This window comes from Camelus ferus, chromosome 33 (genome assembly GCF_009834535.1).
Source record: "Camelus ferus isolate YT-003-E chromosome 33, BCGSAC_Cfer_1.0, whole genome shotgun sequence".
In the NCBI taxonomy this organism is placed as follows: domain Eukaryota; kingdom Metazoa; phylum Chordata; class Mammalia; order Artiodactyla; family Camelidae; genus Camelus; species Camelus ferus.
In genome coordinates, this window is record NC_045728.1 from 18,112,839 (window position 1) to 18,128,325 (window position 15,487).

Below are 15,487 nucleotides of genomic sequence, written 5' to 3' on the forward strand. Positions count from 1 at the left end.
CTTAAAATTCCTTCAGTGAAGAACTCCTACACACTCCTCCAGGAGTTTCTTCCGGTTTTATCCCTTGAGAAGACAGATAACTCTAAACAATATCACTGTTCTACTAATATAGCATTCATTAGTTTTAAAGAAACATCACCCTCTCCTGGTTCCTGACTGCAAAACTGATAAAAAGAAATATTCCTTAGAAGATCTCTATATCCATCTGCTCCATTATGAAGCTTTATCTGTTTCAATTTTTTTTCTATTAAAATGGATATGCATGAGCCCAATTATTTAGAATTAAAGGAAAGGATTTTGAAAGCAAATCTTCACACTCAGTGATTTATTAACTACTGTAATATACTGACATCGTAAAGCAAGTAACAAATCACAACAGCATCCTAATAAAGTGATACAGTTAAAAGAAAAATCTGCACTGTGGTCTTCGTAGGGCTCCCACCAAAAGTATCTTAAACAAGGAAAACCTATTGGAAGCTGGGCTGCCTGGCAACCAGAGCTGGTTGCTAAGCGGCACTCTGTTAACGTGCCATCATGAATGCTAGCACAGTGAAAGAATAATTTGGTATGAACAAAAGCCTATAAAAGAGACTGGGACTTAAGTGCGTCTGGTTTACCCTCCGAGAACAATGCAGCTGCCAAACCAATCTGGAAGCTCCGACATCATTGTTCTGTAAACCCCACAATCTGCTCTGGCTGCAGGAAGTGCATTTAATGGGCAACATTTTTGATCTCCCCTGAAAAGTTTGGGTTTTGCATAAGTGCTGTTGTGAGATAATTCTTCAAGATAATGAATGACTCACTGACCAACTCCCTGAACTGAACTAGGAAATATTATTTTAATATTGGGCTGCAGTATTTTTCCTTTGGACTGTTTCAAACAAGATGAATATTTCATGAAAAATACAGCCAGTGGGGAACATTAGAATGAAATGTTGTGTTTACAGAATAAGTGAATTATTTTTAATTTTCACATTTTTCAAAGAGGCAAAGCCAGACACTATAAAGGTTTTAAACTGAAAATTATCCACCCTAAAAAAGTATTTAAATCTTCCTGTATCACTTCCAGTCTGATACAAAAAAGTTCAGGTGGCTCTGTGTAAATCTACTTTCCTATATAATTTTATTATACGGCTAAAATGATTAAACAGAAAAAATGAGGTTATCAGTTGCTTGCTTTTTATAATATTAAATCAGATAAGCTAGCATTTGTATTCAAATATATTTAGTAACTACCACACACATTTAACTTGTGGTGATTCATATAATTTATATAGATTATTTAAATAAAAAGTTTCCAGGTGGGCTAACAAGATTTTTAACATTAAATGTAAGTGTAAGCATGATCTACACTACTTAAAAAAATTAACACCTAATTTTGTTAGGCAAAATAACTTTTAAAATATTCTGGTTGAACTTTTTTTTTCCACACTGACAGGCCTCTCTTTATCTTCCAGATTTCGTTGGTTACCACAGAGAAAGTTATCCAGTGTCATCTTGTACTAAACAAGCAGTTAAATAATTTTTAGTTCCTGTAAATCATTTGATTAAATATGAAATAGTGCATAGACAAATGAGGCCAATTACCAGGCCTGTAAGCTGCGTATGTTTTCTCCATTACATAATACAAATTTGAAATAACTTACTTTTATTGACCCAAGTGGTAAAGATCTGGTTTTTAAAACTTTAATCTCTAAAACGCTGCATTATCTACTTGTAATTAGTAAAAGACTGCCCTGACTTCATATGGCACTAAAAAAGAATTTGGCAATATTTTGAAATCAACCAATAAAAAATTAAATGCTAGTCTTAAGATTTAAAAGCTGATAAAAATATTTTCATAGGCTACTACTTAATGTAACGTAATGTGTAAACTTACAATGCATTATTACAAGAAATCTTATGACAAAGAATGGTATATGATTTTTATTTTTGTTCAGTGCCTTAAAAATGATCGATATAATTTTGAAAAAGATAACAAAGACTCCAATAACATCACAAAATTTACTTTTACAGGCAAGGGAGAAAACACTTTTCTCCTTCATTTCTAAACCATTTATTAGACTTAAGTTTTGCCACTTATTCAACTGCAAACATATAAATCATCCTTAAATCAATCGGCTATAAGAGTAATTTATATTATAAATTTATTTATATTTAGTATTTATAAAATTTACCTCATTTTATAAAGAAGCAGCATAAAGTAGGTCAGTGTTTATACTCCCACAGTTATCAAAAAACTCCAAGAAACATGGCTTAACTTTTAAGCTCTACATCAGGCACCTAACTGGCCTTTACATACTATATTCATGAACACAATAGAGATTGGGCACACATATAATGGTCTGAAAACAGATTTCTACACTTATAAAGCTGTAGATTTCCTCCAGATATTGTACTGGAAACTAAAATAACTTTTCTTACTGAAGGCCTAATAAATTAAAAATCAAGTAATACTGTATGTTGGAAAAGAACTAAATTTTCACACTGATATCGTAGATGGTAAAGCGTAACTAATTATTTTAATTGCCAAAAAGAAGCTTTATACTAGCTAACAGCAAGTTTAGGATATAATGGCTATTTACTAGAAATATGTTGTATATACACACATTCCTTGATTTAATAAGCATACTTTCTGAAAGTTCTCATTAGATGACTTGGATAATCCTTCATCTCAAATCCAGTAAAAAAAAAAAAATTTTTTTTTAATGCTCTAAGGAACATCATATTAATCAGGAATATTAGACCATAAACTTGTTAAATCAGTTTGTTTGTTTGTGTTTGCAACGTCAAGTTACAATGCCATAAAGAGGGTTCTGGTTGTTGCCCAAATGGTAACAGTATGAGAACAATGAAAATAAAATAATGAATATGTAATAAATACCCACTGCTGTAGTCTCTGCGTATTTAATTACCATTGTATTTCAGGGTGCTGTTGTCTGCATCCCTCCAGCTAACAAAAGAAGGATGTCCCTTTGAACAGATTGGTTAATGCTCTGGGGCAACAGATGTCTCCTGGAACTGCAGGAGACCAGCAACTGGTGGCCTGCCCATCTTCTGAAAACTTTCAATAGACTTATGCATATGTTCACACAATAGGGCATGTGGTAGAAATGAAAACCTCTTTTTAACCCTTTATGCACTTTCTTTCCCTCCCAACTGATAGATGAAAGTCTTTGTCTCCTCCTCCCTTCCCCATTACAGAACTCTTGAAAGCAATAGTTCTCGGAGTGACATCTTCCATCTAACATCTGAAACAAATGCAAGGGGAAAAATAATGTAGGGGGAGAAGAAATTGGAAACTGTACACGAATACTGAAACTGCTGACGAAGTAACTGAATGCTTAACCATCATAATTAAAACAAGCTGTTTGAAACATCTACATCATCAATCCATCACAAGCTCGATTTTTAAGACAATGGAAAAATCTATCAAATCTGATTCATTTTACAGCATCCAGGTCTGACAGTGACACCTTAAGAAACCTAAGAATGTGACAAGATAAAATCTAAATTCACTGTTTATCAAAATATCAGAACCTGTTGTAACGTATCTTTAAGTCCCAAATGATTACATGCCATGCAAATGTTCATGAAGCTGTAATATTTATATAACTCCAGAATATAGAAATGTTAAAAAAAATCTGCTTCACAGACATATTTTTACAGAAAGAATTACATTTTCTGGGATTTTGGCAGTATGTAATGATCTGCAGGCTTTCACTTGAGGTGCGGTCTATCCTTTACAGAGCTTAAATTAATACGCTGAGTATTTAGCAAAGTTTAACTTCCAAGGCATTAAGTAGCACATATACTCACGTTAGCAGGAAAATATAAAGACATTGGTTTCTGTAGCAGCTTCAGCAGTAACTCCTTAACACAATTTCAGCTGCAGACTTGCAGGCGGGCAAGAAGCACAATGAATGGTTGAACAGATGGAATGGCAGTGTCTTTGCTTAACCTATTACCGAGTGGAATCACAGCCAATCCCAGGCCAGTGAGCTCACAATTAGTGGGCCAGGCAGATGCAAGGCAACCTCAGCACCCTGCGTCAGGTTCGCAGGTTTCTAAGATAAGCAAGTTGATGTCATTGTCGGGTCCGCCCGGGGCGGCATGTGTATTAACGAGGGGTGTGAGGCAACAATGGGCCATACAAAGCGGACTAGTAGGCAGCTGCTCTTTGAGAGCAGAGTCATTAGGGAGCAGCCTGCCAACAAGAAACACCTGGCTTGGGCAGACTTCAGCTTTTCCTCCTTGTGTTTTTGATGCAGGAAACAAAGAAACCAATTATATTTTAAAGTAGTAAAAGTTGCATGTTTCCAAAAAGTTGAGGCTACACTCTGGTCTATTAGCTTTTTGTTTCTGAGAAATAAAGAAAACGAGGTGTGTCAAAAGTAGCAATTAGCTACTGCAGCAAAACCCCATTTCTTTAGTAAATGAGTTGCTGGTGAAATGAGACAGAGGTTACAGTAAAACTATTTCCCTGGAAACACTGGGAAATCTAAGATATTTGTAAGTATTGGTTGATTTGTTGCAAGACAATAAAATGAAAAAAAAAAGATGAAAATAAGATTGCAAGAGAAAAAGGTTTAAGAGCTTACAAACAGAACTGATTTTTTAAAAGTTCATCAAAAGTAAAGCGTAGGGAGAGAAAACAAAGTTTGGTCCAACTTTGTGCCAAATGAGTCATCGAAACTCTATATTTAGACAAAACTATTTAACTTCAACATAACATCACCGGAACGACCCACCTTACATACGACAAGTAGCAGTGTAACATTATTTTATTATGGATACTAGTTAATCATGTAATCAAATTAAAGCAAAATCTTTCATTATGTTTTAATATACAACATGATATGAAGCCTGTTAAAATTATTTGTATTTTATAAAATTTATAAAATGTAATACTCAAATTTCAGTTCGGGAACAAGTTAACTTTACAAAGAAGAGACACTATAATATTTTGGAAGGCTTGAAGCATACAAAAATCAGCCCCGTCAGTGAGGAGGCTTGTTATCTCTAATTTATTGCAAAGTCCCAGACTGCAGTATTTATAATGCTAGAATGGAGTACTTACTAGCTTTTGACACTTGCATAAATTAATATCTTGAGTGGCCTCTAATTATGAAAAAATTCAATCAAAATTTAAAAACCATCAGGTGCTGTGAGACTACTTCCCTACTAAAGAAAAAGGAAATCCAGAGCTACTCTACCACCTACTTATGTGATGTAGAGACACACACACACACACACACACACACACACACACACACACACACACACACGGGCATCCCTTCCCATTCCAGTGCAAATTAAAAGAGTGATGGCAAAGAGCTGCTCTTAAAATACAATTTTCTGACATAGGCTGATTTATGCAGAACCTAGGCTTTCCCATTATATAATCATGAACTCTTAAGGGTATAAAATTTGGTTAAAGTGCCCCCAACATTCTAAATCAACCTCTTTTGTCACACACAACTACGGATGCTTCTCACAATTAGGACCATTTGTGAATACCTGGAAAAAAGTTAATATTGGTTGGGACTCTTGGCCATTTTCTTACTGTGAGATCTCTATTTACAAAATCAGAGGAAAATCTATATGGTTAAAAAATTTTCAACTACCTCTCTGAAAACGTTCCTTATGCCTAATAATGCCAAAAAATCACTGCTGTTTCCAGAAAGAAAACTAAAATATAAAGTATGGTGTTGTAGATCACCATTTGTCTATATTTTTCCTCAAAAGAGCTTAATTAATATTCTATGAAACTATGTCATTCCAAAAGTGTTAGAAAATTTTAAAATCCGTGAAAATATTTTAAAACTAAATGTAACTATTAGATTCTGAATGCCAAATTAATGTCTAAAGCAAGAACTGTTATTTTTCTGCCAAGGGTTACAGTAATGTTTAGCAACAGTTAATCCCATGGTCTAATTTCATAAGCCTATTAAAGATCAAAATAAAGCATTTCTAACATAGTTTATTGCAAATTATAATATGAATTACACAGAGTTCAAATTTTATGTCTTGGGTAAACATATGAACACCACACAAGAAAGTTAGAATTGATCTTTTTTTTCTTTTTTTTTGGTGGTGTGGTGGTACTTTTTTCTCTTTTTCTTGAAATTTCATGAGTGAAAACGTATCATCAAGTCTGAAAAGAGAAAAAAAGATAAACCACGGCCACTAGAATGGTTATAGTAAAGGTACTTCTGGTAAAACTGAATTTGACTAAATAAGATTAAAATGAAAAATATAACATATATTCATGCAAAGTAGTGACAACTAAGACCTAATAAAACATAAGCCGTACTGACAGGAGACCGTGAGGTCAATATTTATGAATTTACATTAAAACCATTTCCCTTTGTATATAAAAAGGACACTCTTTAGTGTGAATCGACAGTCTCTCTTCCCCTTGGGGCTTGCTTTCTTCTCTTTACCCCTTTGCGACTATAGTGACTACTTTATAGCTTTAATTCAGCAGGAGGAGAAATATTCCAGCCACTGTGAACACAAAGTATAAGAGAAAACTCCCCGAGAGCTCAGCAGGTTGCCTGATCCCTAGCACTGGATTAAGCTTTTTCGCAAACAGCAAATAAAGGCAGTGATCTGAAAAAGCTAATCAGATCCTGCTGTGGTATTTAGACCATCTTGGTTGCTAGTATTGGATAACGTTAAGCACATTAAAACATCTGTAGGTGGAAAGAGGCCCTCGGCTGCCTTTCTTAGTCACAGGGCCCTGGTCCACTTCCCGCTGCAGAGAAGACGCAAACAGCTGTGCTGGGCTGTCAGGGTCACTGCAGTGAACGAGCACAGGGTGCTCATGACAGAAGAAAACAAGCCAGTGTGGTCTGGGGAGAATACTGAGCTCCGTCACTGTCAAGGGCGTTTCTGACACTGGGATCTTCAACTGTTTTCTCAGGTATGCACGCGAAACACCTGGGTTGCGATGCTGGTGTTGAAATGCTGGTGTTTGGAATCAATTCTCTTTGTCGGTGGCGATCCCAGCTGCCGTCCTGGTACCTTTCTCCTAATGTGGATTTGTTCTCCTTCAATGTACAATCTCTTTCGATCCCAACAATAGCACCATAGAAGTAAGATTATTAAATCAAATTTCCCCAATTGCTCCCACAAGGTTGAAAGATTAAAATTTTAACCAAAAACTCTTATTATTTTTGAGAATTAAAAAGAAAAAAAAAAAAGCCCACCTACCAACTAACCCACCAGCCAAAAACCTAATTTATACACATTGTGTAGAAGAATGGAGCAAAACCAATCAGTCACTAACTCTAACCTCTGAGAGTAATTATACTTAGTAAATCAGATGGGCATGAGAGCTTTAATGGATTTCATTTCCTTGGGCTTAGATGACTTTCATTTCTTAATTTATCTCCTTCCCTGAGGTAAATTGAATACCCTCAAGTACATCCCTGCCAAAGTAATTTTCAGGGACACCACTCTTCAGCTTAAAAAAAAAAAAGTCTTAGCAGTAGGTTATGTCTCTGGTCCTCTGCTTTGGTTTCAAGACTCTTTCTACAACCTGGGCCCCTCAGGTCCTGTAATCTTCTTTCTCACTTCTCTTAGGGGGAAGAAACAGCAAAAGGAAAGCCCCAGATGCTCAAACAACTGTCCGTTCGCCTGAGCGTCCTCTTGCATGGCCTCACCTACCCAGACCACATTTGTTGTTCTAAGCCCAGCTCAAGGCTTGTTTTTCCCATAGAATCTTCTTGGACTAGTCCAGTTCTTACTGATTTCCAACTCCTCTGAATTTCTATAACACGAACAGTCTGTACTGCACAATACAGCAACTGTATACGAGCCAAGCTGTAAGCTTCTTGAGGGCAGAACCATTTCATCTTCCATGATCCGCACAGAGAAAACCTATACGGCAGCTGGCAGTGTGCGGGTCTCCAGAAGGCATCTTAGGGAAAAGGAGGACCAGGGAAATGACAGGCCCCTGCAAATCTGAACGCAGGCATTCATATGACCTGAACGCTCCCTGCTACTTTTTATTTCTCTGTGTACAGGGTGAGTTCATCAAAGAGCCCACAGTGATTGGCAAAGTTCCTGTAGCCCTGGTTCTTCCATTAGGGCTGCTTTCAACGTTCAGGACAGCTGTGGAATTGAGTGAGCTTGGGTCTCTCAGGGAGGAGAGGCATTTTCCCGCAGTCTCCTCTGGCTTCAGCTTCCCAACTACAGTGGCACCCCTTGGAGGAACACTCTGGCCTCTTCCTCCTCACTTGAGGATGACTTGTCTGACAGGTGAGTCTGGGAAGAGGAGCTGCGTAAGCAGGAGTGCAGCCCCTTCCTCTGCGTGTCTCTCTTGCGATTTGCCCCGGCACAGACTGGCGATTCATTGGTTTGCTCTCCAGCACTGCCTGAGATTGGCTGGTTAAGTCTTTCTGATTTGGAGGTTCAGTGTTACTAAGCCCTTTATGTGTGCTCTTAAGTCATGTTCTGCAGTAGCTTATCAAAAAAAAAAAAAAAAAAAGAGCTGCTATTTTGATGTCCATCTCCTTGGCTCCTTTGTCTATTTCTCAATTGGTTTAAAACTAAGGCAGGAAAAAGACCCCCTCAAACAATATTCAATAATGAGTTTAGTTATAAGGAACTATTAGGGGAAAAAAAGGTGATAAAAAGACTTACATACATAAATGAACTCCAAACAGACCACTTTAAAAATACATATGAAGGGATAAAGTTAAAAAAGAGAAACAATTTTCTAACAAAGATGAGTATGCTTCTCAAAGTCAAAATTCTTAGGAATTTGATTATGAAAACATTTCAGGGCCATCTCATTAAGAGCAGATAACCCTTAGTTATCTTTAGGGTTCGGAGACAAATACTAAGTAATCCACAAAAATAGTGTTTCTTCCCAGTGGTCTAAAAACAAAGAAACTTTTCTACAGTCACTTCAGGTGACAATATAACCCAATTCCTAAGACTTCAAATATTTCCCCAGGATCAGCTTCCCATTAAGTATTTAAAAATTCAAATAAACAAGTCTTTAAAAAGATGATCTTCAATTCCTATAAAGACTGTAAATACTCAAGGAATGAGGACTTTTAGAAAGGCTCAGGGAATACAAATCACATCCAAAACGCTGACACACTAAGTTGCTAAAGCAGCTAATGTGTAGGGGAGCAGGAGAAAGAAAACTCCTGAGGGAAAAAAGACATGTGTGTTTTTAAGAGAAGAAAGTACATGATACCATCCACAGTAACAAAACATAGTTATATCAAATGTAACTGAAACCGAGGAAAAGCTGACCAAAAATGTGTACTTTTATATAAAAAAAAATAGGAGACAGTCTCTGAATTCTAGCATACTGGATGGTAGTTAAGTGGCATTTTATCTCTGACAATAATGATATTTACATCATTCTCCAAGCCTAGTCAGAATTCAACCCATCCGTCCCGATGCCATTGCACTGCGCGGCCCACTCCCTACAGCGGCCCCCTTCTCTCCACCTGCGCGTGCTCGTGTGCACAGCATTTTATCTCGGGCTGCGGGTACCACCTGAAGATGCCACATGTCTTGTTCTTTAGGTGTTAAATAACTACTTAGCAAATGAATTCAAAACTGCTTGACCAAAAGCACTGTTTAAAAGCGAAACGGACAGATGCAAGCTAATAAATTGTATCGGAATGAAAAGAGGGCTCCATCTTTGGATTGCCTCTGTTCTTGGTCTACAAGACAGCGTGACAGTATACTACATGTAAAGGAGCTCCGGACAAAATACAACACGGTAGACTGCAAATGATTTAAAAGGAACTGCACACCAACTATGAGCCAACAAAAAGTTCTTTGTTAATTATAACTTTGATATAAGTTATTAATACTTAGACAAGACAGAAAATAGTTCCTTATATATCAACTCCTACAAGATGGGAAAATAAAATGCTTGAGTTAGGACTTCCAACAGTCCTCATACTACTGGTTTTTAATTATGGCATACTATTGATTTTAGACAGCTGTCCCGGTGTGCAAGAAACTGGAAAGCTTTGGGAGGCTAACAAAATGAATGGCTGTGTTAGAACAAGCTCAGTGAAATCAGCACAGAAGTTCACCACACAATTTTTCTTTAGAGAGTTCTATTTATGTCAGAGAGTGGTACAGTAACTTAGATATTAAATTTAGAATTCTGAGCATTCAGGACAAGACTCTTTCAAAATGCAAATCATCATATACTATAAGTTAAATCGAGACGGTGAATCACACTAACCAGCTGCCAACACAATTTGACTGTAAACTCCTAACAGGCCAGGGACTCATGTGTTTTGTTTTCTGCTGCATCTCCAGCATCGAGCAGAGTGCCTGGTAAACAACAGGGGCTTAATAAATGCGTGCTAAATACAGAATAGCATTTCAGTGTCTGGGGCCAAAATCTCTTTTTCAGATTTGTTCTTTACTTCCCTTCACATAACCTATGCTCCAGCCCAACACGAGGATTTAAAGCAAGGGTTCTCTCAATTTGGTTGCACACTGTAATCAGCCGGGGAGATTCCAAATTGGTGTCAGAGTCCTATCCCTAGAGATGTTTATTTTATTTTATTTATTAATTTTTTTTGGTCTGTGTGAAGCCTGGCCATAGGCCAAATGATTCTAACGTGTAGCCAAGTTTAAGAACGCTGATTTAAAGTTCCCTTCTTCTAAAATACCTTTCTCCACAGCTTCACATGGTAAAATCTTACCTATTACTATTGAAGATACAGCTAAAACCCCAACTCTGCCATGAAACCTTTCCTGGAACACTGTTAAAACTTATCTTTGGATTACGTGGGTCTTGCACAGGGCCTGGCACGTGGATAGGTCTTGATAAGTGTCTGAGGGGTAAGTAATTCTGGGAGCAGGGCACATAGTAGAATCACAGTGAATATTTATTGGAAGAATGATGTACAGTTGGTCCTCATCTGTGGACACTGTACTTAAAATCTGCCTACTCACTAAGATTTATCTGTAGCTCCAAATTAATACTCCTGGCGCTTTCCAGTGGTTCCCACGGACACGTGCGTGTGCAGACAGGGGAAAGAGCTAGGTGCCCGAGGCACACATTCCTGCCGAGGCCGCACAAAGCTCTCATAATGTAAACAAGTGTCCTAAAAAGGACTAGTTAGCGCTCTGTTTTTTGCATTTTTGTGCTTTTCACTGGTGAATTCAATGTTTAAATGGCCCCCAAGCCTAGTGCTGAAGTGCCATCTACTCCTCCTGAGTGCAAGAAGGCTGTGGTGTGCCTTATGGAGAAAATGTGTGTGTTAGGTAAGCTTTGTTCAGACATGAGTTATAGTGCTGTTGGCTGTGAGCTCAATATTAATGAATCAACAGTATATATTTAATAAAGCATCTCTAAACAGCTACACACGTACAAGGTTATGTATGGATCGGTCCATGGAAATGTTTTGACCGAAGGCTCAGAGGAACCGAATCCTGTATTTCCTCCAGGAGCAATGATTCAGTATTTGTAGCATCTTTACAGAACATAACTACAGTTGAGCCTTGAACAGCACTGGGTTTGAACTGCATAGGTCCACTTGTGTGTGGAGTTTTTCAGTAGATGCACACGGTACCACATGATTCTCAGGTTGGTTGAATCTGAGGATGTGGAACCCTGGATCCGGAGGGGTGATTGTGAAGTTATAGTCAGATGTTTTGACTGCACAGAGGGTCAGTGCCCCTAAACGCCTGCGGTATCCAAGGGCAAACTGTTCAGGGAGAAACAAGATTGACTGTAACTTCATCCTTTCTTCAAACTCTTAGAGATTTTACCTATAATTTTCAATGCCAATTTCATTCAACAAATGGACACCTCCTAAGTGCCAGGCACTGATGATACAGCAAGAACAAAGCTAGTCCTGTCTCTCACCAAGCTCACGGTGTAGTGTGGGGCGGGGAAGAGAGAGAACTTAAATGATAAACACATGTCAGGTGGTGGTACCTGCTGTGAAGAAACTTTTAGCCAGGGAAGCCTTCTGATAAGGTGGGATTTGTGCAGATACCTAAATGAAGTGCAAGTAAATATGTAACAGGAAGATGGTTAAGTACAAAGTCTTGAGATGACAACAAGGTGGCCAGGACGACCGGTGGCAAGTGTCTAAGGGGAGAAATCAGCAGACAAGGTCAGAAAGGTAAGGTCAAGAGAAGCCATGTCTTGTAGAGCTTTGAAGGGGAGTGCTGCTCAGTACTGCACACAGCATTTGAGTCATACGAGAATCTTGAAGATTCTGATTCAGGAAACCTGGGGGGGGGGGGGCGGTCTGAGATTCTGCATTCTAACCAGCACACAGCATAGCTGTTGCTGTTGGTCCACAGACCCTACTCTGAGTAGCAAGGTGGTAGGTCACAGTGAGGACATGGCTTTTATTGTGAGATGGGAAATTTCTGGAGGATTCTGAGTTGACGGAGTAACATGACTGTATTTTATACTAATGTCTTATAAACTTGGGCTTACGTCCACATTTCCAGTTGTGTTCCATCAATCTTCTTCTATTTCTGTGCCTGTTTCATACATTAAGAAATGTGGATTTCTTCCATCATTACATTTTTCCCTCCTCATTTTCATATTTTCATCCTGGCTACTTTTGCATGTATGTGCTTCCAGACACTTAAGAATTGTTTTGGCAAGTTTTAACCAAAACTTGTTGGGAGTCTGATGGAGACCGTGTTGTAGTAAAACTTGCTTAAGAAGCACTGCTGATTTGTTACATGGCTTAATAAAGAACAATTTATTGAATTTCCTTTTTCAATACTGTTCCCTAGATTTCTTTGTAGAAGGCTTATAAATTTTTTTAAACTTGTCTTAAAATATTTGGCTTTTGTTCCCGCTGCTGTGAATGGAGGTTTTATTTTCCTTCCTCCATTACATTTTCCAACTATTGTTGGTGTCTAAAAAAATTATTCTTATATTTATTCTTGCACGTAAAACTTTAGTGAACTAGGATCTCTGTAAACTCTTAATGTTTCTATTCATGTTTCATTGAGGCTCTGAGGCATATATAATAATGTAAAATCATCAGATTGCCTCTTCCTTACCAATTTTTGTATCTCTTGCTCCATACTGTTGTCTAATCACATTGGAATATTGCATAACAATGGTTATTTTATGTTGTTCTTGATATTAATGGGAATGTCTCCAGTGTCTCATTACGCATTACACTGACCGCTGGTTAGGCTGTACACACACATACAGGTACAAAATACAGAAACATCACGTTGTGCAAATCTACCTCCCCATGCTTCAGTTTCCTCAACTTTTACATTATTATATGTGCACGTATATAAATGGTTGTTTTGAAATTTAATGAATAAATATAAAATACTCAACACCTGGAACAGCACACAGTAAGCACTCAGTAAGTGTTAGCTATATGTAATTAAGTGTTTATATACAGCTATACATACACACATCACACTATATATAGCCTTTAAAAAGTCATTTACAGAAATACTTTCCTCCTACATAAACGATTTAGGGAAAAAAATCAGGAATGTGGATTGCATTAAAATGATATATTGAGATGATTATGTAATTGTTTCTTTCAGGTACTGATATTGTGAACAATATTAATAGATTTCCTAATGTAGAAACATAATTACATTTTGGGAGGATTGTATATGCTGATATTTCTCCATGAATTTTTATATCAACAACCATAAGATTGGCTGGTCATTTTCTTTACCTTATTTGCTTTGCCACATTTGGGCACCACTGTTCTGCTGATGTTAGAAAAAGGATATGGTATTCCTTCTAAACTTTTTCTCAGTGACAAACCAATTGTCCCATGTACCACAGGGAGCTAGACTAGACTGGGCCATGTGTTCTGTTCCTATATAAGCACCACTATTCCTAGAGATCTGATTTACTTGTATTCTGAAATGTGTCCCTGACCCCTTACTGTAAATTCCAGGGTAGAGTTTACTCTAGCATGGGGTCCAAAGAAAAGGGGACGGGCAAGAGGGAGACCTTATAACTTACAGACATAAAAATCAACCCTATATTATGCCCTCTTCCAAAAAGCACCCAAATATCCTGGACAAATTACATCAGGGCTCTGTGTCTCAGTTTCTTCAACCGTAAAATGGAGACAACACCACCACCAATAGCACAGGCTGCTATAAAGATGAAAAGAGTTAATATACACAATAACTTAGAACAGTGCTTGGCATATAGTCGATGTTAAGTATTACCTTAAAAGTTTATACTAAAAGTGAAATTGCAGTACAAAAAAAAGAAAACCTGATTTTCATTGTTTTCTTTTCTCATGAGTACAATTCTAAGGTTCCCCCTGTACTAACAAACAAGAAAGAATATTATGCAGGCGAAGCTTACAACTGTGTCTCACCAGCTCGTCTCATCACGTGTTTGTAGAACCAAGAACTCAGACGACACGGAGTTCAAACGCCCTGTGCTATGCTTTTGTTCATGATCTTACAATATTAATTTTGTTAAATTCATAAAATAATTTGGAACAATGTTTCTCAGAGGGAAAGGGAATAAGATTTAGTTTGGAAAAGCCAAACATCCCTCTCATTTTTTTTGTAAGAAAAACTACTGAAGATTTAAGTGTCATGGAATACTCTAGCTAATAAGGATAATTAGAAGGCAGTGGTATCAATAACTATGTAGTACCTTTGTTTGGTGACACACTGTAACTAGACTTACTGTGGCAATCACTCTGAAATGTATAGAAGTAACAAATCACAATGTCGTGTAACAGGAACTAACACAGTGTTGTAGGTCAATATACTTCAAAAAATAAACAAAAAAACAGAAAAAGAGATCAGATTTGTGGTTACTAGAGGCAGGGGGTAGGGGGAGGAGGGACTGGATGAAGGCAGTCAAAAGGCACAAACTTCCAATTATAAGATAAATAGGTACTAGGGATGTAATGTACAACATGGTAAAGATAATTAACGCTGCTGTATGTTATATATGAAGGTTATGGAGAGTAAATTCTGAGTTCTCATCACAAGGAAAAATATTTGTTCTAGTTCTTTAATTTTGTATCTGTGTAAGATGAGGGTGTTCACTAAACACTGTGATAATCATTTCATGATGCGTTTAAGTCAAATCTTTATGCTGTACATCTCAATCTTATTCAGTGCTGTAGGTCTCAATAAAACTGGAAGAAAGTATTAAAAAAAGAAGATAATGGTAGAAAGCTCAGTAAGAAACATGAGTATAAAAATGGTCAGGAACCAGTAATTTAGAAGAAATATATTGATTTGATAGTGGGTAGGAGTGAAGGGATGCGGGAGGTATAATTAGAATAAATTATAACAGGCATCTGAAAGGAAACAAAGATATTCTTGTAGAAAATGAGAAAACATTTCTTTCAGTTTAACAATAAAGGTGGTAGGTTGTGAAAAATTATTTAAAAATAAATGGCTATAGACAAAGATCAGCCATCGTCTCCTACCTCTCTCATAATTTCTTTAACATTTTAACTTCTAGTCACAGAATTTTCCTAAAGTAATAAATTGC

At 37.2% G+C, this 15,487-nt stretch overlaps 1 protein-coding gene across 3 annotated transcripts in view; it reads right to left on the bottom strand.

Moving 5' to 3' along the window:
• The window catches only part of ZC3H12C (zinc finger CCCH-type containing 12C), a 68,412-nt gene that overhangs the window by 35,447 nt on the left and 17,478 nt on the right, over positions 1–15,487 (bottom strand). Inside the window, exon 1 of one of the 3 annotated variants that reach the window (XM_032472753.1) lies at positions 3,820–5,606. The exons of the other annotated variants lie outside the window; for them this stretch is intronic. Coding sequence (XP_032328644.1) covers positions 3,820–3,843 — 24 coding nt within the window. The 5' untranslated portion in view covers positions 3,844–5,606. Of the gene's footprint in view, positions 1–3,819; positions 5,607–15,487 lie in introns of those variants that run through there. 3 annotated transcript variants of the gene reach the window in all.